Below are 24,267 nucleotides of genomic sequence, written 5' to 3' on the forward strand. Positions count from 1 at the left end.
TGCCGTGCCACATTCACGTCCGGTTCATGCAACGTCCCTTGAATCTACAGAATGCTCCGCCTCACCCCGTCGTATTGTCGACCTATACACTACGCTTAAACCCCCGACGATCAAAGACTATTCAAAAGTTCTGGAAACCCTCAGGGGTATTTTACTCGTCCCTTCACTAAGACAGTCTATACTGCTTTATCCACAACTACACCTATTTAGCTACGTAAGCTTAATGTCTGTGCCGTTTTGGCAGGATGGATTTATGGATGGGTATGCAGCGAATCAGATTCGACCTGAATCGCTCTTGGCAGGGTATGTATATGGCAAGGGAGAAGTTGGACATCTCTTATTTTTTCATACCTTATTAATAATAATAACCCCCCTATCAATCTCCAATCGCCCAACTACCGTTCGGCCATCTCTAGATGATTTAGGTACTCGCTTCTGCATGGGTACCTACTTAATCTACCCTATAGATGCAAATTTAGGGTTTCCAAAGGCCTGGACCAGTAAGAAAACCATATAAAAGAATTACCCGTATAACGTCGCGCGAGATCAAATGCCGATTCCTATGGCGTCAAGCGCACCGAGTTGGCCGGGCGTACGTCCGGTCAAGACATGCACGGAATGCAAACAGTCGAAGGTGTGTAGCCTCTGCAACTATGGCTTCGGGAAGGAATAGAGAGTTAACTAACGTTGGAAATAGCTTCGATGCGACTCCAAGGATAGATTTCCAAATCCTTGTACAAGATGTCAGGCGAGAAGCCTAACCTGCACGGTTGATCCGTCTTTTCGGAGAACGCCAGCTCGAAAGTATGTCTACAGGTTCCTTCGTACCGAAAGCTGTGTGTCGAGTATTCTTTTGTCTGGCTGCTAATGACAGCCAATAGACGACTTGAGGCTATGTCAAGAGAGTTACGAGAGCTGCGTGACCAAAGATTAGCAGAAGCCCGAGCTAGCTCTACTACGAGTCCGGATCCAGACACTTCACGATCGCAGGATTCGTCCATCAATGCATCACAATCATCGTTTACTCTCCTGCTGGATGATTTCGACCTGATGGGCTTGGAATCGTTCGACCTCGGCGGTGTTGTAATCAGCAATCACACGGTCTTTGAGGCATTCAAGCAGTAAGAAACTCGCCGCCAGCAAAGTAGGATTTATTTAACAGGCCTTTACAAGTTTTACCACCTATTTCCACCCACAACTCCCGATACTGGGACCAATATCGCTCAAGACCATTCACCAGTCTCACCCATTTTTGTTTTGGACGATAATCGTAGTAATCGCACTGCGTTTACCCATAGCTTCGGATGAGACCTTGTTCGAGCGACTTCATGAGCCTTATTTACGAATGCTCCGAGAAGAGGTTCTACGGGCACCGATACCTCTAAGCAAGATCCAGGCTCTGTTGATTATCTGTATGTGGCCGCTACCGGTACCCCACCAAAGGGATGATCCAAGTTGGCTATATTGCGGTATAGCTGTAAATGCGGCCCTTTACATGAGTCTCCATAAGTCAAGCCCAAGATCAGGCTTCACCCTGTCTTCACACAGCGTCGGTCTTGTCGGAGGGAATGCCCGCGAAAGAACAAATACGTGGTTGGGCTGCTTTTATGTTAGCACATCGTAAGCCGCCTAACCTCTCGCACAAGTCCTATAATCGAGCTAATTAGTCTGTCTTTGCAGTCTCAGTATGCATTTAGGTCTTCCTCCGATGATCAATACTCCTTCTGATCTTGCTGCTATCCGGTCAACTCTCAGTGAAAATACGCTCCCCCGCGATTTCGCTGTTCAGCTTAGAGTATTGCTTACGTTGGCGGGGTTCACCAATGTCCTTGTGCATAATTCAAACGATGGTGTAATTGACTCCTCAGTCATTCAGCTTCTAGACGGCGAGCTAGATGCACTGAAAGTAACTTATCCCGATGGGTGGACAAGCATGACTGACCTTGCTGTTCTGGTTGTTAAGATGCACATTTACACTCTGGTGATAACCAGGTCCCAACCAGGCACAGGTGCAAAGGAAATATTACTCAAGCTGGGGCTGGCCGCTGCCCTACGAATTATTCATCTGGCAAATTCGCGCTTTCACGAAAGACTAGATAAGGACCAGACTTTGACAGCAGTACAGCGCGAAAAGACGCTACCCAAAGACTACTATAGGGGCTTAGTATTTGCGACGATATTCCTCTTAAAGTATTTCAGTCTGAATAACAACGCGAACGCCGAAGAACAACAGCTGGCAGCGAACCATGTAATCATGGCACATACAATATTTAAAACACTGGTTACACGCCCACGAGATGAATACGACAGGGCTGCCACTCTATTTGAAACTCTCTGCAAACAAGCACCTGCTTCTGCAGATGCTAATAGCAGCTCTAGTCTTCCAGATCGGATGGGGGTATCTATCGTATTAGATGCGATTGCCACAGCGCGAGAGCTACGCGGCTTGCCTAGAAATCCGTCGGTACCCGAGATCTCAGTTACTGCAGAAGCCGTACCGAGAGAAAATGATATATCGCATCCCGATGTCTTTACTGGTAACACCCAGGTGGAGGAGCCTTGGTCGTCGGATGTAGTGTTTGCTAATATGTTTTGGGGTGATCCTTCGTGGGATATTTTCAATATTCCCGCTGATACGTCGCAATTTGATTCAGGACATGGGTTATAGGGGTTGGTTCATATACCTAATAAAGCAAGGCATTGCGAAAGAACTGCGAAAAAAAAACTTTGGCATAATTGCCTGGGATATAACAAGTATGTAAATAATAATTCCAAAGTGCGTCTAACATAGGTAGCTAGTAAAGGAAAGGATCTATATATCCACCTCCAAGTACAAATACATAGAATAAAATAAAATACACTAATACCGACATCAGCACCTCCCACGGCACTACTCTGAAGCGAGGGAAGCAAGTAGTTCCTCTGGTAACTTCAAGTTCACAAGAGGGAGATGTTGCTGGGACCCATGAACATCATTTTCCATAAAACCACCACCTGGCATACGTCTACCGGCCCGAATACGGGGGATCGTAGCTTTAAACGCTTGGGCCGGGTCGAAGAATCCACACCACAGAATGTCGCTCTCTGGCAGTTTATAGGCTTCGGCTACTGTTTGGACAGACAGAAGGCCGGAATCCTTAACCCTGAGGTAAGTAGCCCGGGATGCGAATACGAGGTCGAGGGTGATCTCATACGGCCCTGAGTTCTTGGACCTGATGACTTGAGCCAAGTCCCCGAGTTTGGTGGGCGCTGATGTTACGTCGTTGCCGTTGCCGTTGGTAGCTTTAACGCTTGCGGCGCTCTTCACACCGTTCTGCTTGAAGCCGTTTGTAGGAACATCGTCAAACAATAAGGGAGCATCTGACGGCCGGTCTCCTCGGCCAATTAATGAAACAGACTGTGTGAACAATGGCTTTTGTTCAGTCGAGCTGCTATCTCCCAGGAATAAATTCTCTTCGCCTTCTTCGAGGTCCATAAGGTGGTACAAGGTAAATTGCGAGCACGGCCCAGTTTCGATGACAGACTTGCCGCCAATACCAAACGCGAAGTTGCCCGAAGTGGCCTTCTGTCCTGGGTAGCTTCCATGCTAGTACAAGTTAGCAATTATTTTGGGAACGCAGATGGCAATTAGGTTGACTTACAATAATACCGATTCTTGCGGTAGATGCGATGCTAGTTGCCAGCTCCTGCGTAGGAGCCAGAGCTTCACCAATGATGAATACTTCTGGAGAAAGATTCTCTACATCTTCCTCTGGCTTCCCATAGATGTGGAAATCAAACTCCCACTTCTCAGCCACATCGGCGTGCTGCTGAGCAGCATAGGCTTTCACGAGGTCGAATAATTTATCAAGTTGGCTAATCAAAATTGCTGCTTTAATGTTAGCGACCAGCAACCCAAGGAATCATTCAAGAAAAAAAAAAGAACCTACGGTCTCGGAAACTACCGAAGAATAGAGATCGGTACCCAACGACACTAGCAGCTTCTAGTTTTACTTGGTACGGGCCATTTTCCTTCGAGAAATGGAACACGCTGCCCTGAACTTTGATGGTCCTTTGGTCTGGTAACTGCTCGTAGGTTGCCGAGTTCAGATCGAAGTATCCGCCCGGTCCATGCAGGAGATCAGGGCGTGATTTCTCGTACATGGTATGTGCCGCCACTGACACCGGAGTACAGTAGGCCGACGGCGTTAAAGGACAGACGGTAAATCCTCCGTCCTTATATACCGTAGCAATGGCGCCATGCGACTTTGGCACAGCACATATTCCACCACACTCTAGAATCTTTCCCATGTGAGTAAATCCGCCGAGCTGGCGTTTGACCACGGGCGAGGTTACGTCGTTGAAATCTAGGCCGGCTAAATAAGCACAGTAAGCAACGTACGGGGCCGGGTCGTAGGCGCGTCCGCCGGCAACGATGTTAAAGTCCGGGTTTGCCTTCATGGCGTCGACGAATGGCTCAGGTCCCATTTGAGCAACAATTACCGTTGACGTATCAATGTCCTCTTCGGTTAGCTCCGGAACACACGGTCCACATCCTCGAACACGTCCGTCCTTTAGTCGTTCTCGGACAGTCTCCTTGTCGATATTGGAAAATACGGCCACGGTCTTAAAGGAGTAATCCTCATTTCCCTTCTCGGCGCAGATTTCTTCGATGATTTGCACGATCTCCCGGACGTGCTCGTCGATTCCATCTCCTCCCGCCGAGCTGAAAATTAGCGGAACTCGGAACTGGTGGGTTAGCTTGAGAAGCTTCCTAAGGTCCCGGACGTAACCTATTCGGGGCTGTCCCATTACTTTCTGGGCAAGCCTGTCCGGCCCACTATCAGTCGAGCCGGAGTCTAATATCATGGCGGTTGGAATACCCGTCGCAACGAGATGTCTTAAGGCGGCAGCATTCTCCTCTTCATCGAGACCATAGCCGAGCATGCCTACCGGGGTAACAATATGGCATAGAGGCGCCGACGCGGCGTCGACTCCATTAAGCTGACCATTTGTTACGGGTGACATGTTGAAGAGGGTTTGAACTAAGTGAAGTATATTTCTGAATATAGAAGGAAAGGGTACCTTAGAAGTTGAATGAGAATATTATTTTGCAGTTGAATAAATCGAATCTGAACGAGATAAATATTTAGACCTGAGAGATAAAGAAGTGAGAAGTTTATATAAAATTATATAGTCCTGTACTCATCCTTATAGTACAAAGACGCGTTGCGCTTCGTCCAACCCAAACCCGACTAACATCCCCGTACATCGCCAATTGCAGCGTAGCAATTCCTTCGTAACAATCCGAACCTCGCATCTCGCACAGCACACAGCCACTAGGCATGGTGCGCTCCGCTTCCATCGGCAGTCGGCAAGCCGTTCTGCGTTCCGCTGTCGTCGCCTACGTGATGTTGGAGTACCCAATGAGCGAGATTCGCGCCAAAGCCGATCTTCGCTCTATATGCCGAGGGACGCATGATATGACATATGGCTTCCAACCAACTAATTGGGTGAAACCATGACAGCAAGATTTCTACCACATTACCTAGGTGCCTTAGGTACCTAAGGTTATTGTATATGAGCCCTTGCTTCTATAGACCCTCTGCGGTGCCGCCTTATAACATATTACTAGGCACCTCCTATGTTGTCGAACGACGTTCACTCGGTACGTAAGATGATAACGCAAATTAACATTTACACTTTTAACGAATGAGTAAGGAGATAGTATTTTTCTTAGGCCAGGTAGTCATACAAGGAATTCTATGTAAGTATGTAGTCTACACGTTTAGATCTAACTACAGCCAATATGCTTTACCCCTGAACATGGCAATTGCAAGAAAGTGGTCATTACACCTTTATATATTACATATTATACAACTTTCTCGGGTCTGTACATACCAGGTAGGCGGTACCCTCCCGCTTCATGTACAATTAGATATTAACTTGAAAGCTGTTTGCTATAATAGGAGGTACCTAGGTCATGACGCATATCAGCCCAGTTTTGTGACCTGTTCCTCGCAGCGGAGGTGGAGTAGTCTTTTCAATTCCGACGGCGTTTGACCGTTGTCCCCGGAGCGTGTCTCGACGTACTTATCGGGCTTCTAGAAACACGGCGTTGTGTCGGTAGATAAAAATCACCTCCGAAAACCCCGTGTCCGAAGAACGGCTAGCCCCACTAACAGCAATTTATCCTATGGTTTTGTGTTTACTATATTTACTTAAATTGAGCTCCGAGAGGTGGCTCCAGTTACTCCGAAGGATAGCGCTTTCATAGATGCTTGGAAGGTCAATCGTTAATAGATCGATCACTCTACTACACTGCTACTATTTCTAGTATTCACTCTGTGTATGACAGCCATCACGGGATCTCTCTAACAGCCTCGCGGCATTGAAATCATGGCTTATGATGTTTAGAAGAGAACCAGCCAGATCCTGCAGTCATACCTCCCGGTATCTTTCCCAACGCCATACAGGAATGTCGATTTTATTATTATACCACTATCGATGCTTAGATAGCTGTATGTAGTAAGGCCAGGTAACTACCTTATATGTATGCACTTCCAGGTCGACTGCCGTAGAGCTAGCTTGGGGCTTAGGCAATAAAAATGTTACCTTCATAGCATTTTGACGCCGTACTCACATAAATGTCACTCTAGTTGTCTTACGCATCATAGATACGCATGAGGTTGACCTAGTGTAGATTATCATAGATGGCTTACATACCTAAAGCAGACTCCAAAGGTATCATCATTATCTTGATGCCGTACTCTACATAACAAAAACATCTTATAAAGACATCGATTGATGTTTTGAGGAGCTACTTTTCTTGAATTACCTAACATATCTCAATGATAGATGCTCTCTCATGGAATGATGTAGGGACCTAGAAGTAAGAGTGACTGGTCTTTGATGTGATGTGATGTTACTTGAATTGTACTGGAAACTAAAAGGTGGTGATCGGAAAAGGAGTCGAAGCTAGGTCCTTTACACTACCTACCTACCTACCTAAGGTAGATACCTGTCATGCGCACATCCCTGACAAAGGCAATATTTCTTTAGCGATCTCTTTTGCTTTAGCACTCGGCTATCAAGGATATGTGAGGGTATAGAGATATATTGGCTATATGAAGAGTAGCAAACGTCCTAGTAAGAGGATAGAAGTCACTCGGCCACCAAGTGCATATATAAATCTCCTAATATCGATATACAAAAGTGTCTGATTATGACCCTGACGAGTGAGCTTATTGTATTTACCTAAAGCTTCGCAGATAAGTTAACAGAGTTTCTCATCATAGCACTCTACGTCACATTAGTGTCATTTTCTTGCTTTTTCCTACCATCATAGTGATTATAGAATAGGGAATCTTGGGAAATATATCAATTTCTTTTTTTTTTTTAAAAAAATCCCTGGAGCATATATGCTTTTTTTTTTCTCTGGCTACAACTTAACTAACAATCCTGATTCAACCAAGTTACGTACCTACGGTAGCTTAATTCATTATAAGGTATTGGCTTTGATGGAGTTGGGATGCCAGAACCGAATACGAAATGGAACCTGGCGTCACTAGACGCATGTTCAAAATATGCTATCCGTATCTTGCGCATATATATATTATTTACGAGAATGAGATGCCAGAAACTTCAACTCAGCATTGCGGATGTCCACCGCTAGTAAATATTATAGGCAAGGGCACAATCGATGTCTAACATATTGTGTTGAGCCGCGAAGCAAGGGATGGATTTATATGGAAGCCATGAGGTAGATTTGCTTGTAGGACAGGTAACTGATGATTCTTATCAATGTTTTCACGTTCCATGGAGGATCAATTATTCCCTGGAAGGATACCTATCTATATATGTCCCTAGTGCATGGCATTTATCAGCCACTCATTGAATGCACCTTAGGATCTACATATTGCTGGTGACCGATTAGACTTGTATACCTTGATCATACTGTTACTTAGATACCTCTAGTTATTTTGGTATCTAGTTAGGTTTCAATCCATCAATGTCTCGCCTTTGAGATGGTTTCAACGGCATTTATACTAGACTCGGGCTATTCACTTCCCCGGCACGTCTTCCTCGTCGGAAACTTCTTCTCCTGCCTCAATGGCTTTCTGTCGCTTCTTCGCTTGCCGTTCCTTCTTCTTATCCAATAACTTGCTGAGTGTCTTTGCAGTATTGAAAACACCTCCCGTACCAGCACCACACGCAGCACAACTTGGATCTTTCCTGTACCTTTGCAGTGCGCACGGCAGGCAAAAGTAATGTTGGCACCTAGTTACGATAGGTTCTTTGTACGGCCCCTTGCAGATGATGCAGGCGAACGGAATTTTCTCTAGCAGGGCTTCCTCAGCCGCATCCACATCGCCGTCGTCAGCATTTGCGCCGCGATTGGCACTCGCCACCACTTTTCCACCAAGATTCTTCTTCCCTTTAGTCACGCTTTCCCACTCCTTATCCAGCTGCCAGCCCTGCTTATAATCCTCGCGGGCGTGCAAGAACTTGCAGTTATCTCCAAAGCCGCAGAAGCCAGTTTGCTTGTAGTCCTTGCACACATCGGGCGCGAAGTCGGTGACTGTGATGGTTCGGATATTGGTGGCGGCTTTAATAGGTCCGACCGTCCGGTTGGGGGCATTCGGATTCTTCTGTATGAATTTGGTTTGGTTGGCAAGGCCTTTATAAGTTCCATCGGGTTGCGTAGGAGGCTCTGCTGCTGCGTCTTTGGATTTGGGGAGAGGTCGGGTCTTCCCTAATAAGTTTGCATCTTCGTCAAACCAATTGGTCTGTTTTGTGGCGTCGTTTGTACTCGTGATGGGAACACTACGATCGGCCTCAAAGACGGTAGCGCCGTGGGTTTGGTTGGTGTGTGTTGTGTTATCCTTGGAGGAAGCTGTTATCACGCCGGTGTTCTTCTTGCGCCGCTTCACACGTTGCCCCGTTTCGTCTTCGGATGATGTATAATCGTCACTGTCGCTATCGGCAGGCGGTGGTGTTGCCGGGCGTTTTCTAATATTTGCCTTCCCCCTTGCGCCTCGTTTCTTGAAGATGGCAACCGGAGCAATGGGAGCAATAGGAGTGTCGGTTGCCACTGGAGTGCTCAACGTACCGTCGTCAGCGTCCGTCATTGTGTGGTAGTATCTTCGAAATTCCGTATTAAAACAATTAAAACGACCGTGCGATGCTGCAATAAAAACCAGGTGTTGATTTGGACTAATAATGAGGAAATTGCTAAGTTTGCGTCATGCCGATGGGAATGTTTTCTAATCAAATGTTTCTAGAAACCTTATTACGCACGGTTACCTAATGGTTTGCACTAATAAAAGGAACTAGGGATGTACCTCTGTACAATACAATGTGGTAACGCCCGCCTTTGTCAAAAATTAAGTCTGCAAGTGCACATGGATAGGCACATATATTGTGGAATTTTCAGGTACGGCTTGCTGAGCTGGCCGGGTTGGTTGAGCTAGTCCTCACTTAGACTAATAGTGTTTGTTAGCGTACCAACTTCAGTCCTTACGTACTTTTTATTAGCATAAAAAGTTGCACAGTGCGGTCTTGTCATATTTACATGGACACTTGCAGTTAGCTAGTCGTCTCTTCAGGTCTCAGCCTTGTATTGTTCCGCCTAGCGGGAGTTAAAATTAGCAGTAAATTCTTCAGGTGGTGGGGAGCGTTAAGATTGGGTTGTCCTCAATACATAGTACTTCATGCATAACAGCACCAGCACTTGCGAGTCGCAACACCACAATATTCTGTGCTTCAATAGATACCTAGGTACCTAGTACTTTTACTGCTTCGATCCAGCAGATAACCTGTCGGCAGGTTGCATGACGTGGTTTGAGATCGAGCTTCATCGGGTTATCTGCACGACAGCTTGATATATTTAGGTAACTGCCTTGCTACCTAATAGCAGGTATTTGATCTTTTACGGGTGGAATATTTGGTAAAAGTGTGTCATATAACTTATTGAATCTCGGGGAAGTACATTAGGCACCTCCTAAGGATATGTTACGTTAGGTACCTGCCTGTAACAGACTTTTATCCCCCGAGGACCCAAACAGGGGTCAGTAAACTGAACCATAGAAACAAAATCTCGCTACCAGCCGTTTTCGCTCAGATCTGTTCGGGAAATAGCTTGAATGGCCAGTTTTTGTCATTGCTTTAAGCACAAGCCATATTCAACGGAGAATCTATTCAACACTGCCTTTTGATACGTTAAATTCTTATCCTGGGAGTTGGTCTATGAAGCACTAGTTACTGACCCCTGTTTGGGTCCTCAGGGGATAGCACTTCAGCACTAGCGGCCCGCCACGTGTAAAAAGCCGATACCTGGTATTATTCGCACTGGTTACGGGATATTGCATTGATCCCCGCCCTAACTCCAATCCACTTCGTCGCCGCAAATCCACAACGCCATTCAATTGTTTAATACAGATTTTCCGTTTTTTCCTATCTTCACAATCGGCATCTTTGTTGACTCTCGTCCCCCCTTTTTTTTTCTCCTTCCTCCCATCCCTCTGTTGTTTTTCCCGGTATCCCTTCTTTCCGTCCGGGTCCGTTCTTATTTTATTTGTGAGACAGCTCCTAGCCAATTTAGGAATCCGACCGCTTTCTCAGGCGGGTTTCCCAAGTCTCCAAATTCTCAGCCCTCCCGGATCCCGTTTTGGAGCTCATTGTTTCTTCTTGAGCAGGAAGCAGGACGCGTCGTCTTTACACGGCACCGGTCAACGGTCAACCGCATGCTCGCGCCGTACCTGTACCTGTATTCTATCTAACAAACCTACACACTCATTTAGTCACTTACCTCATCGTCACTCGCTCACCTTCACCCTCACCCGACGTACACCGTACACCTGTACACTCTTCTAATTGTATCACCTCCATTCCCCCCCATTTTCATTTCTTAATTCATTAACCCTCAAATCAGATTAACCCGCGTAACACCTTTCACACCCTTTTACACTTTTGTTCTCGTTCTTCGTTCTGTTTTAATCAATTGTTAATACCTACTATCGTTACCTTACCTTATCTTTAATTCCGACTTCTGATCGAAAACAAACGATTTTTTTTCCCGACAATCACCTGCAATCGACGACATCGTTCTCGATTATCCTAGAAGGGTTAAGGACAGGCCAACTCAATTTCTTTGAATAAATTCATCGTACAAGACTTTTTAGGTATCTTGTCTGAAACCTTAAAGACGTACTAATTCTTCTCTTTTTTCTTTTCTGGGCGGGTACCTACGTCGCGTTATCTCCCCGTGTAACAATTCGGTTATTCGTTTACCTAAGGCCGTCCCTTCACCCTTTCGCGTCGCACCGTTATACCGTCGCAATTGCATATTTTCGACTCCCGCACTGTACTTGGTACATATCTTTACCTTCAATAGCATCTGGAATCGACTTTGTCAAGACTGTCAGAACTAGCCAACTCCGACCTGCCCGCGTCCTTGAATCCCTTGAGTTTGGAATTGCACCAGTAACACTGCACTAACCCCTGTTACTGAGAATTCCAGCGCATTCGAATTGACCTGAGACTTTGATCGAGGAACGTCATCCAAGGCATTCAATTCTGATTGACAGCAAATCAATAAAATTTTTTTGGCCATTAGCTGCTCTGTTTGCCAAAATTTTTCGCTGTTGCCCGGATCCTACAAGTCATCTCACGTCGAAAGTTGGGCGTTGTCAAGTCCACGCCACGCTCTTCGAATCTTAATTGGGCGTATACTTTATTCGCTGGGCCTGCGTTCTGCCACTCAATCCCTTTTGACTAATAAGGCAAACTCTCTTTGGCTCTTGGCCCCAGGGGTAGTTATTCGTTAGCTCCCGCCACGTCAAAAACAACCCTCTACTTACCAGATTATTTTTTTGCGATTCACGTGCGGTCTTCGCGTCCTTATCAGGCTGCATGCCGCAAGTTTAATCCAAGGGGAAATCACCTTCTCCTTGGACACCTGCAATCGGCAGCGTGATGGCTTCCTTTGGTAATAGAGGTGGGGCTTCATCGCCTTCACCTGCCATGGATTCCCGCCATGATCCTTTCGTGGTTGCACCGTCACCTCCAAGTGCGGGTCGTCACCGATTGTCCACATTCGACTCCCAATTTTCGCTAAGTCCCAATGCCTCGCCGACCCAGGCGAAACGTGCTTTGGAAGCTCATCTCGCAGAGACCGACCGAAGGATGGAAGAAGCTGGGAAACTAGGCACTGCTTTGCTGCAACAACGTAAGGAACTGAGCCTGAGATTAATGGAAGTTGAGAAGCAGCAGGCCGAAGGGGAGCTCTCTGATGACTTGCGCCAAAGGCTGGCCGAGATTGAAAAGGATTATAATGATGTGGCTAGGGAGAGCGCACGGGCATTTATGCCGAAGCAGAGAATACCTAGCAACGAAGCTACTACTGGATCGCCGTATGCACCAGATAGCAAAGGAGGGAGGGTAAGATTTTCCAACGTGAAACTGGGCAGGTATCAGTCAACTAATCTGTTCATGCAGCGTTCCGTGAGCCCTTCCAAGTTCGAAGGCCAGGCAACCGCATCTCCAACCAAATTCAGTGTCCCCAACCGAAAAGTTCGGAATCAACCTGCTAATCGAATACACGATATCGAGTTCGCGGCCGAGATCAGCACATCTTTGATCGCCCAGGTGCGCAATTTACAGGGCCTGCTTGCCGAGAAGGAAGAAGAGTTGAAGGAAATCAGAGCCGAGAAGTCCAAGCTTGAATACGAGGCAGAGGGTTTTCAACAACGAGTCAAGACTTTAGATGAAAGTGAACATCGTTACAAGGATGAGAACTGGAGTCTGGAGACTCAGGTTCACGATCTTTTGGCAAAGGAGAGAGAGGCCGAGGAACGATACAAGAAATTACAACAGACTCTAACTGTTCTTCAAGCTGAAAAGAGTTCGACCCAGAGGGAGTTGGACGAGGTTAAGCTGAACCATGCAAGGCTCAGCGAGGAGTATGCTGCGGCAGTCAAACATCATGACATAGAACTTGGTTCTGCAAAACGTAATCAGGTCATCGCTGATGCCGAACGAGCGGCACTGCGCAGAAGGATAGAGGATTTGACCGGACAGAACCAGGAGCTTGCCAGGGCCGTTGCTGCTTCGCAGAGAGCGCGGGTAGTCGAGCGAGAGTCAATCCTTAATATGAACCAAGAGGATTCGGAATCTGCGCAAGATAAAACTACTCCTGAACATTCGCCACCTCCCTCACCTGTGAAAGGAACACCTCGGCATGCCCTCTTGGAGACAGAAACGCTCAAGACGTCCTTAGGTCATGCTCATCGTACAATTCAAGGACTGAGAAGCAATGTGCATAGGGAGAAGACCGAAAAGCTTGAATTGAGGCGTATGCTGCAAGAGGCTCGCGATGAATTAGAGAAGTTACGAAACGAACCGCAGCCACAGCCTAAGCGCACGCGTAAAGCTGAAGTGAAAGAACAAAGAAAGCCGTTGCGTCTCCTTGGTGGTCTGCGTACAGTTCGAAGTGAAGTTTTCTCGGAAGACTCGAATTGGGAAGATCAGCCCGATACTACAAGTCCGGCTGTTTCAACATTAGCTTCGCGCGGATCCAATAAGTTCGAATCAGTCACCGAAGAGCCACATGAGCAGTTTGAAATGGCCAACGAGACAAGCGACGCTGCGTTTGAAACTGCGAATGAGCCAGCGACTGAGACGGACGATTTCCACACGGGCGCCGAGGAATTTTCAAGTGACGATGATGCGGAGACAGAGACGGAAAGTCCATCAAAGCGTCGTACACCTAGGAATAGTATTTCTATTTTCCCTGGCCGTCCACGTAGCGGGTCTATGCATAGCACTGCTTCAACTGAAGATGAAGATTTCCCCTTCGGCAATGACGCGGGAGCGCCCGTTACTTTGCCGCCCTTACACGCTAAATTCCCTCTCCGGGTGAGTCGCGGAGCTTACCGTCGTCCTCAGCAGCCTAGTGAGGAGCCCGGGTTTCCTAGCAGCCCCCCAAGTATTGCGAGTAGCAGCGTAGCAGGCACTCCTCAGCAGCCTATCCAAAATCTGGCTGCCGAACTAGGCGACTTCGATGGTAGCGACAATGATTCGTACGTGTCTGGAACCCCTGGTGGAACTCCTGGTGGAACTCCTGGTGGCAGGTCTATTAGAGGAAGGACTGTGTCGCCTCCACCACCGGTTCCTCCTCTGCCGTTGCCGAGGGCCCTTATGGTGGATAGTAGTACGATGACAGACGAGTTGCCCCGTGTACATCCCGTTCACGCCGCCGAGCTTGTGGCCCTTCAAGTTGAGCATGAGAAGGCTCTACAAGAAGTCAGTGACGAAAAGGCTACTGCGTATGCAACAGCTTTGGATGAGCTCAGGAACAAACACGAAGAGCAGCTGAATAAGATGCAGCACGAAGTCAACCTCGCACATACTCATGAACTCGAGTTGTTAAAATCAAGTCATACAGATGAGATGAATAAGTCTCTTGCAGAGGTAAAGGCCATGCATGAGCAAGAACTTGAATCCTTAAGATCAAGCCATGCAGACGAGCTTGCAAAGGCTCTTGCTGATGCCAAGAGTGCCTACGCTAAGGAGCTTGAGGCATTGAAGTCAAACCATGCCAAGGAGATCAGCGAGGTCATTGCCAATGCTAATGCAACTCACTCGCAAGAGCTAGAAGCTATGCAGGCAAGTCACCGTAAGGAGATGAGCAAAGCTCTTTCCGACGCTCAAAGTGCTCACGCTCGTGAATTGGAGGCTCTTAAATTCAGCCATTCTGCTGAAATGAGCAAATCTCTTGCCGATCTTCGTGCATCTCACGAACAGGAATTGGAGGATCTCCGATCAAATTACGCTGCTCAAGCTGCTAAGGAATCAGCTGAAAGCCAAGCTGCTCATAGTCAAGAACTTGATGCCCTGAAGACTTCTTTCGCAAACGAGGCATCCCAGAAAGAGCTGGAAAGCAAGGCGGCCCATGAGGCTGAATTAGAAGCTCTCAAGTCCTCTCATAAGGAGCAGATAGCTGCGAGAGAGTCCGAGATTAAGGCCGCACATGCTACTGAAGTGGAAAGCCTTAAGGCTAAACACGTTGATGAATTGAGTAGTATGAAGAGCGAAAACGATGCCCGTCATGCGGCCGAAATCGCTGCTTTGGTTGCCACACATTCAAGTCAGATCGAGCAGCTAAAGACTGAGCTATTCGATGCGCATTCGAAGCAAGTACAGACCCTCCAGATCGAATACGCCCAGGAGCTCGATAAGGTTAGACAACAATCCGACGGGGCCCACTCGGAGCAGCTTGCATCTTTGAAGGCATCGCATTTAGCGCAGCTCGAAGAAGTTAAAAATGCATTGGTGGCGGCTCACGGCGAGGAATTGGCTCTTATCAAGGCAGCTCACGCGAAGCATGTTGAAGAGATTCAGAATAGCGCCGATACCCAACGCGCCGCAGAGATTGCTTCCCTTGTTGCCTCACATGAGAGACAAATTGATTCAATCAAGGCTGAGAGCCAAGCAACATTAGTGAAAGAACTTGCAGCGTTGAAGGAAGTCCATGCTCAAGAGATCAATGATCTAAACAGTCAACATGCCGCTACTCGTACTAAAGAGTTAGAAGCATTCAAAGCCGCCATCGACAAGCAAGTCGAATCATCTAAGATCGAAGGTGATGCGGCACACTCTCAGCAGATCGAGGCGCTTAACGCCGCTCATGCAGAGGTCCTTGAAGCTCAGAGGCGTGAGAATGAGAAATCTCAATTGCAAGCTTTAGAATCTCTAAAGGCTTCGCATGAAAGGAGCATTGAGGCTTTGATGACTGAACATGCAACTGCAAGGTCAAAGGAGCTTGAAGATGTGACATCAGGTCATCTGAAAGAGTTGGACGTATTGAGGCAAGAACTCGAGTCCTCCAAGGCCAAAGCTCTCGATGACCTCGCCACTAGCCATTCGGAGCAGTTAGAAGACCTTCGCCAGAGTCACATAGATCAACTAGCAGCGTTGAATGCTCAATACGAGTCTGCTAAGACCAAGCTCACAGAAGACCTTGCCAATTCACATTCAGAAGAAATGGCCGAAATTCGGAAGAACTTCGAGTCATCTAAAGCTGCTGAAATGGCTGCGCTCAGTGATAGTCATGCTCAGATTTTAGACACGCTCAAGAAAGAGCATGCAACGGCAGAGTCGAAGAAACTACAGGAGTTAGCAGACGCCCACGCCCAGGCATTAGAAATCATCAAGACCGAGCGCGATGAGGCCGAGGCAAAGAAGTTGCAGGAGTTGACAAACGCTCATCTCCGTGAATTGGAAACCGTTCGACAAGCCAGTGATGAGGCGAAGTTTGAGGCTCTCACGGTTCTAGCGGCAGCTCACGCAGTTGAGTTGGAAAGACTAAAGGAAACACACGGTAATGAGCAATCGCAGCAATTACAGGAATTGGTCGAAAGCCATACACGTGAGTTGGAGGATCTTCGAGTCGAACGGGACAGCGATAAATCCAAGGCACTGGCAGCTTTAACATCAACACATGCTGCTGAGTTGGAATCACTGAAACGCGAGAATGAAGCGGCACGCGTGCAGCTATTGGAAGAGGTCAATGCTACCCATGCCAAAGCACTCGATGATCTACGAGCCGAGCATCAATCTACTCTTAACCACGCGTTAGAAACTCTCAAGGTCAACCATGCTAATGAACTCGAGCAACTTAAGAAGCAACATGACGCGACCCAAGCCGAAGCTCTTGAAGCTCTGCGTGTAAGCCATTCCGAAGAGCTGGCCCAGTTAAAGAGCGATTCCGACGCAGCACTCTCCAGAGAACTGGATGCTCTCAAGGCTGATCACGCAAGCGCTCTTGAGTTGTACCAGAATGACGCTGCTGCGGAGAAGGAGAGGCTTTTAGCGGACCACGCCGCAGAGCTCGAGGCTTTACGTAAATCTCTCCAAGTCGTGCCTCCTGTCCTAGGGTACTCTACAATCAACTCAACTGAAACCGAGCCGGTTGAAGTGCCTGAACTTAGAAGCCCCAGGCGTGACGCGTTTATTATTCCCCGTGAAGATCGCCCGGCACATGTGTCATCTGATCCGACTGGGCTTGGACTGCTTGGGCGTAGAGGCGAGAGAGCATCGACACCTGAGATCGCTGAAGACGATACTCGCCAGTCTCCAAGTGCTACTCCCGCTCTAGAGACGCCAGAATTGAAGCAGCCGTTCAAAGAGTTATCTACCAACACGAACGTTCGTCCTTCACAGAAACCGGCAATCCAAACTTCCAGCCAAGGTTCTCAGACTACTCTTACTTCAGATGGTCTTGATCGATTATTGAAGCAGCGCAGTCACCTATCCCCCGACTCCGTGACGATTACGACCCCCCGGGGTGAGGTCACCGTGGCGCCCTTTGACGAATTAGAAGCAAGACAGAAAGCCGGCGATTCGAGCGTTGTCTCTACTGCTGATCCGACTGCTGCACTGCGACCAGGTAGTTCAGCCAGTGCCCAAGCGTCTACTTCACCCAGACCACCTTTGCCCCTTAATCATCGCGAGGCGATTGAGGCTGCAAGAACGCACTCATCCGGCGGTGGAAGGGGATCAATGGGACCTCCGGCTCTTCCTGCATCTGCGTATGGCAATTCAGGTTCGAGGCCGGAAACACCAAGTAGCAGACGTCCATTGTCACCAAACTCGATCGTCAGAGGCACGCCCACGCCCAAAGCTGGCCGATCTTCGACTCCTGGCCATGCCGATATCCACTCGAGTCAAAGAATGCTTCTTCGCAGTAGACAATCATCTGTGTCGTCCTTTGCATCCGAAATAGATACAAGGTTCAATATTCGTGGTAATATGGGCATGGATGCTTCGGCTTTTGGTCCTGGTACCGATCCTCGCATGATCCAAGCTATCACTCAGACCATGATTGGCGAGTATCTTTGGAAGTACACGCGCAAGACCGGGCGTGGAGAAATGTCTGAGAACAGGCATAGGCGGTATTTCTGGGTACATCCTTACACCAGAACATTATACTGGAGCGACCGTGACCCGTCCACTGCCGGCCGAACCGAATTGAGGGCAAAGAGTATTCCGATCGAGGCTGTACGCATAGTCGGCGACGACAATCCAATGCCACCCGGCCTTCACAGAAAGAGTCTAATAATCGTTTCTCCCGGCCGGACAGTGAAATTTACGTGTACTACCGGTCAACGGCATGAGACCTGGTTCAATGCACTGTCGTACCTCTTACTTCGAACAGGTGACGAAAGTCAGGTGGACGCTGAAGAGGTCGCCGGCCAAATTACGCAAGAGGATGTTGACGAGTTCAATCCTTCAATTCACCGACGACCAGTTAACGGTAACCGCTCGCGGCCTCCTCCGTCATTGTCTTCATATAATTCGGGAGGAACACGCACTGGTTCACCACGGGTGGATGTGTCCATGAGCATCCCTACACTTACTCCCACACGTGAGAGAGAATCTGTCCGAGGTGGTACTCTGGGAAGATTGAGCGGGTATTGGAAATCAAGTTCGATAAATAGCACATTCAGTAGCCTGAGAAGCAAAACCCACTTACCTCAAGAGGGCGCTATTTACGAAGCAAGCGAGGTCCCTGACAGCGCCGAAGACCTAAGGCAAATAATAGAGGAGCAGGACCGAGCGTCCGACAGACTCGAGAATGTCAGGGCCTGCTGTGATGGTAAGTCTAGTATAAAGTCCACTCTTCTAAATATCCGTACTAACTTTGATGTAGGGAAACACGATGTTGGAACCCTGTCGCACACCAAGCGTGGACGCATCTCTACCTCGCTTTCACAAACCCATTCTCACCCCGGACCATCAACGACGCCGACACCTGGAAGTACTGCGCAGTCTCAAACATAACCACGTAACTTGATACATAGTAATTGGGGCAACGCCTGGTTTGGAACCTATTCTCGTGCTTTGATTCTAGTCCATCACTCAATATAGCATTTTGCACCGTCTCTCTCTGTTTTGTTTTTTCTTGCTACGAAGACCAGTCATGGATTTTCACGACGCTTACGACTTGCATTTTTCTTTTCGCATCACTTAATTCGCATCCATTCACAGGGCCTTGTGTCGCAACGGCCCGCCGTAGTCGAGGCTACAGTTGCATCCCACTGCGTTGAAAATTGTGCCAACATACCCAATAATCATTTCTCGGAATCATTCTGGAGTTAGGAGAACAACGGACCGTTTGCCATACCATTGAATCGGTCGGACACGGATAACTCGACATGGTTGGTAAACCTACAGGAGAAAGAAGCCAAGGAGGTAATTCGAATTTGCATGACTCCGCTTATCGGAGATGAGGTTCTTTTGCCAGGTGTAGGGGTCCTTTACCCGACCTGAGTTTGCTGCATGGTATTCTTCTGTCTTGAATGTTCTAGGCCCGATTGGTCAAACGGAGGCGTATTGTATGCTGTCGTTAGAGTATTGGCATTACACCTGTTGAATGAGATTGGCTTTTTATTATTATTGACCCTGTAAGTGCCCAAGTTACCTAGTAAACTGCAGGAATGTCTCGTTCTTGTTAAGTCAAATTATTGATTAAGGTGCCTAAATCATAAATCCTAGATCCCGCTGGTTTCATCAAGTTCGGTCCTACGTAATTCTCTATGTCCGTTGATTTGCCGTATTCGATTTTAACAACCGATATGACCGATTTTGGCGGAGTTAAACTGTAAGGCACCACACCTCGTCTCTTAGTCCATGCGCCGTCGTGCTACGGACCTATCCTAATCACACGATGGGGATAGGATAGGCATTACCTTACTGGATGTGGACTCATCCCCGTATTCCAGGGGTTCTAATCGGAGTTTACGAATTCTAGCGCGAAGCAGCGAGGACGTCAAAGATGAAGCTATACGCTCCATGCATACGGAATTTTCTATAATTAACAAAGACTGCTAACATACGAAGGTAACCTTACCTTGGGTACCTAGGTTAGGTACCTCCTATCTTATTCGATTATGAGCCATGCGCCAAGCGACCGAACTACTAAAAGAACCATAAAATGGCCCAAGTGACGATCCAAAGCTCCCCCTAGGCTAAACCAAAGATTTAGGTCGCGATTCGCTCTTCGGAGATAAAGCGTAGCATGAATGAGTGCTGTGGAGGGTCGAAATAGGTGCCTCTTGTGCTTCGCACAATGTCCACAGTATCTGGATATATAAGTGACTGCGGCTTCTACACATGAAGTAGTAAAGTTCCCAGATCTCTACTAAGACATCTCAGCTGTTACGTATTCCATAATCCCAAAGACTAGGTATCTGCAGCTCTTAACGATGGCCTCGGACAAGAAGATTGTTCTGATAACGGGGGGTAAGATGATATTCCCAAATCATCGATAGATACCTCCTATGTTGACCAGCCTTGTTAGGTAACACCGGTCTCGGTTTCGAGATCGCAAAAGCCTTGTACCAATCCGAGATTCCTTACGAAATCATCATCGGTGCGCGGACCGTATCCAAGGGTGAGGATGCTATCGCAACTCTGCGCAAGGAATACCCGCAGTCCGCCTCCTCACTCAGCGTCGTGCAAGCCGACCTGGATTCCGATGCATCCCTCGAGAAGGCCGTCGAGACTATTAGTTCTCAATATGGACGGCTAGATGCATTGGTTAACAACGCCGGTGCTAGCTTCGACAATCTGATACAGGAAGGCAAAATGACTCTTCGTCAAGGCTTCAACGCCACCTGGGACCTCAACGTGTCCGGCACTCATGTGCTTACTTCGCTCGCGGTCCCTCTGCTGCTCAAGTCGTCCGATCCTCGTGTCCTGTTCATCACCAGCGGCACCAGCACACTCTCCGAGACGGAGCATGTGAATCTCATACGCCTCAATGCTAGCCCGCCTGCAGGATGGCCGAAGCCGAAAGCTGTGATATCGGCGACTGCGTATCGTTCCTCGAAAACGGGCCTGAATAGTAAGCACCATCGAATTATTTTCTTTTCTGTGTCTGGATTAGATGCCAATCAATAATATAAGAGGGGCTCGGGAATTTATGAATTAACGAGATCTTCGTCTTCAAGTTGAAAATAAATATACTGACTTTATGATGCTCTAGTGTTGATGCGCGAATGGCACCGTATCCTGAAGAATGACGGTGTCAAGGTCTGGGCTATAAGTCCCGGATTCCTTGCTACGGGACTCGCGGGCGTCGGCCCGGAGAAGCTAAAGCAGGTAAGTCGCTTTACAAGATAGATTAGGTACCTAGGTAGCCTTGCAACTATCTCATTCTGCTGGACTCCGAACCTGATGTGTTGGGTATCGCTAACGGGTCTTATAGATGGGTGCGCTTGATCCTTCCGTGGGCGGTCAGTTCGTCAGGGATGTTCTGCAGGGGAAGCGGGACGAAGATGCTGGGAAGGTTGTTAGGTCAAGCGGTATTCAGCCTTGGTAAACTACCTAACACATTCTAGATATCGTGCGGCCATGTGCTACTACCATAGGAGGTACCTTGATGTCTTTCACTCAAAGACAATTCTAAGTTGGTCGAGTACCTGTATCTATATGGCGGCGCAACCCTATCGACCTGAGTTTCTTCTTCGTCGTAGCGTCGATACTGGTGATCATTGGGAGAGCCATTGTCAACGACTTTTATTTGAAATACGGAATGACCAACGATGTATTATTGGATGACGCGCACTTCTCTGACCATCACGACACAAGTCATTTGAAAACCGGCAGCGTTCTTGTCCTTGTAGCAAGAGTTTTACTCACAGTAGCTCTTTGGCTTCAAATGTGCCTTCTGCTCTTGTTCTATTCCAGGATAACATCCGGAATAGATTGGGCAGACCGCCTCACCAGGACAGCTTGGGTCGCAATGATCCTAACTTCCGTTGCTGTCATATTCGCAACCTTCCTCGAATGTCGTCCAATTAGCTTATACTGGCAAACGAACCCCGACCCAGGACACTGCGTGCGAGCTTACATTCAAATACTTATCCAAAGAATCTCCAACATTCTCATCGATTTGCTACTCCTCTTCATTGCATACCCCTTGATTTGTTTGAAGAGACGGAGCTTATCGGAGTACATTTCCCTCTACTCACTATTTGTGCTTGGTACTTTATGTATGATTATCACCATCGTAAGGCTAGTCCTAGTATTCAACGAGGACTCTTCGCAAACTACGCGCAGTCTATGGGCGTCGGTTCAAATGTTCGTCTCGTGTTTCGTTGCAAACGCGCCAACTATTTACGGCTCTTTGCGAGTTGCTCGACGGAACAGATCCGGCCAGAGAAGTGAACCTCATTATACTAACGAAGAAACGGTTAGTCGGCCGTCACGTCTCGGATGGGAATCTTGGATAAAGATGGACGAGGAGATTGCCCTTACAACGACTACTACTTGTGTGCGATATAATCCGACGCCCCCATGCCCTGCAGTGATATCCTAACGACGATATTCTCCAAACATTGTAATCCCGTTCATAAACTCGGTCGCATTTACGTCTCGTCACTTATACCTCGGATGCATAATCGAGACTACCTACCTGGTATGAGCATCAACATAGTATCGGGTATATAAAGAGGACGCCATAATAAGAAAAGAGTTTATAGACAAGAAGAATATTACACAGCATACGGCGTATCAAGTTGGCATTCTTATATTATTTAAAACTACATCTTGAGATACCCTGCATATACAGAAATGGAGAGAAATCATTGAACATTTTTTTCAGATTGATATGACAGGTGGAAGCGTAGTATGGTCTCTAAGGTTTAGGTACCTGGTATTTACATCAGTTTGGTAACAATGTGTTCCCCCTTGACTTCTCATCTAACACCTGGTCAAGAACCACCAGTGCGCCTCTAACCATCTCTAAAATATCGTTATCCCATATCTGATGGAACCGTTTGCTAATTTCCGGTAGGAATCTGTCAACGTCGCCGCCGATTTCCGGATCTTCCCAATGAAACAAGGCGCAAGCCTCACGAGTAGCGCGAACTAACCATTGAGTTCGATCGTATCTGACGTTATTGTATGCGGCCAGAGCAGCATGACATAGTTCTACTTTTGTCTTGTCGGTTCGGCTCTCGAGCGCCTTGTTGACGGCTTCAAGCAAGCTCGCTAGGACTAGGGCATCTTCTATTCCGAAGCCTGCACCCGAACCAAGGTGAGGGCCGGCGGCGTGAGCAGCGTCTCCCGCAACGGCCATGCTGCCAAGATTGTAATGCGGTGCCGGATGCTCGAACATGTCGAAAATACCCCATTTTTGCAATTCATCAGGCAGCAGGTCAACTATTGCCCTCACGAAGGGATGCCAGTCCGCAAATGCGCGAGTGGCGTCTGCCTTACTTCCTGGAGCCGTTTGTTTCCCGTCGCTCGTACGCCAAGGGTTCGGATCGCTCATGACGAGCAATATGTTCATCACTTGTTTCTTCCCGACTGGATAATTAATAACGTGTGCTCCTGGTCCGATATACATGAGCCTATTCAATGTGTCCCCGCTACCGGTTGACCTCTCCTCTCCTAATGCCTCGCGGACCTTGTCCATAGGAACCAGGGCCCGGAAACAATACTTATTCGAATAAGATGGATATGATGCAAGGTTTCCTTCCCCTAGGATGAGTTGACGAACGCGGGAACGGATGCCATCACAGCCAATGACTATGTACGTATTGTTGTTAGCCTCTCTCACTGCAGTGTCTCTTAGTGGGTAGGTAGGTAACCACCTACCGATATCAGCTTTCTCGGTTGTTCCATCCATGAAGTTCAGTGACACTTCTCCATCATCGTCCTGGTTGACTGAAACTATCGACTTCCCGAACTTGACCCTATTTTTATCGATCAAGGTAGACCAAGCCTCTAAGAAGTCGGAACGCCGACCTCCCTGAAAGGAGTCGACGCCAATTGATAGCCTGGCTGCGAACTCGTTCGTTTTATAACCGTCAATCCATTGGAAGAATTCTTCGCCGTCAGTTGTTGGTGCGACTTGCTTATAGATGCGGTATACTTCGGGGTCCACGACGGCTAAAGCACGCTCTGCGTTGGGACTGAAACCGATGCCAGCTCCAATTTCTGTAAAGGCCGAAGCTCGCTCATACAGTATGTAGTCAACGCCGCGCTTCTGTAGGCCCAGTGCTAATATAATTCCAGTAATGCCGCCTCCAATTATAGCTACGCGGATGCGCCTTGTGTCTCTCGATGTTGACATGGCGATATTGGCTGATTTTCTTCGAAGTTCGATGTAAGAATCTGAAGTGCGCTGTACAAATAATTACCGCATCCAGGGTCAAAAAGAAAATAGCAAGAATGAAGGGAAACTACCTGTGTTCGTATACGCCCAGGAAAGATGGA

General features: G+C 47.7%; 7 protein-coding genes across 7 annotated transcripts; 4 read left to right on the forward strand and 3 right to left on the reverse strand.

The window, feature by feature from the left end:
- The first annotated feature begins 117 nt into the window (after positions 1–117).
- F4812DRAFT_2095 (fungal-specific transcription factor domain-containing protein) lies at positions 118–2,779 on the forward strand. Its single transcript, XM_047930325.1, has 5 exons — positions 118–634; positions 698–804; positions 882–1,121; positions 1,174–1,620; positions 1,681–2,779. The coding sequence occupies exons 1-5, from the start codon at positions 551–553 to the stop codon at positions 2,666–2,668; spliced, it is 1,866 nt and encodes a 621-aa protein (XP_047794500.1). The 5' UTR covers positions 118–550; the 3' UTR covers positions 2,669–2,779.
- Positions 2,780–5,249, reverse strand: F4812DRAFT_2098 (uncharacterized protein). The gene is made up of 3 exons (XM_047930331.1): positions 3,930–5,249; positions 3,642–3,868; positions 2,780–3,586 (listed from the first exon to the last, which is right to left on the reverse strand). Exons 1-3 carry the CDS (start codon positions 5,005–5,007, stop codon positions 2,891–2,893), a joined length of 2,001 nt encoding a protein of 666 aa, XP_047794501.1. The 5' UTR covers positions 5,008–5,249; the 3' UTR covers positions 2,780–2,890.
- Positions 5,250–7,683: 2,434 nt separating this feature from the next.
- F4812DRAFT_407755 (uncharacterized protein) lies at positions 7,684–9,378 on the reverse strand. Its single transcript, XM_047932321.1, has one exon. It carries the CDS (start codon positions 9,108–9,110, stop codon positions 8,043–8,045), a length of 1,068 nt encoding a protein of 355 aa, XP_047794502.1. The 5' UTR covers positions 9,111–9,378; the 3' UTR covers positions 7,684–8,042.
- A 2,625-nt stretch (positions 9,379–12,003) lies between these two features.
- On the forward strand, positions 12,004–18,835 carry F4812DRAFT_448867 (uncharacterized protein; the record flags this gene model as incomplete). Its single annotated transcript, XM_047935904.1, has 6 exons — positions 12,004–12,420; positions 12,478–14,451; positions 15,862–16,360; positions 16,868–16,882; positions 16,916–18,618; positions 18,692–18,835. The coding sequence occupies 6 exons, from the start codon at positions 12,004–12,006 to the stop codon at positions 18,833–18,835; spliced, it is 4,752 nt and encodes a 1,583-aa protein (XP_047794503.1).
- Positions 18,836–19,782: 947 nt separating this feature from the next.
- On the forward strand, positions 19,783–21,471 carry F4812DRAFT_2141 (NAD(P)-binding protein). Its single transcript, XM_047930372.1, has 4 exons — positions 19,783–20,283; positions 20,342–20,887; positions 21,029–21,144; positions 21,251–21,471. Exons 1-4 carry the CDS (start codon positions 20,247–20,249, stop codon positions 21,362–21,364), a joined length of 813 nt encoding a protein of 270 aa, XP_047794504.1. The 5' UTR covers positions 19,783–20,246; the 3' UTR covers positions 21,365–21,471.
- On the forward strand, positions 21,162–22,536 carry F4812DRAFT_2214 (uncharacterized protein). Its single transcript, XM_047930442.1, has one exon. The coding sequence runs from the start codon at positions 21,578–21,580 to the stop codon at positions 22,361–22,363; it is 786 nt and encodes a 261-aa protein (XP_047794505.1). The 5' UTR covers positions 21,162–21,577; the 3' UTR covers positions 22,364–22,536.
- F4812DRAFT_2221 (FAD/NAD(P)-binding domain-containing protein) lies at positions 22,536–24,231 on the reverse strand. Its single transcript, XM_047930450.1, has 2 exons — positions 23,647–24,231; positions 22,536–23,577 (listed from the first exon to the last, which is right to left on the reverse strand). The coding sequence occupies exons 1-2, from the start codon at positions 24,122–24,124 to the stop codon at positions 22,709–22,711; spliced, it is 1,347 nt and encodes a 448-aa protein (XP_047794506.1). The 5' UTR covers positions 24,125–24,231; the 3' UTR covers positions 22,536–22,708.
- Positions 24,232–24,267: the final 36 nt, after the last annotated feature.

The sequence above is a fragment of the Daldinia caldariorum genome (assembly GCF_022478825.1).
Source record: "Daldinia caldariorum strain CBS 122874 unplaced genomic scaffold F4812scaffold_1, whole genome shotgun sequence".
NCBI classification, from domain to species: Eukaryota; Fungi; Ascomycota; class Sordariomycetes; order Xylariales; family Hypoxylaceae; genus Daldinia; species Daldinia caldariorum.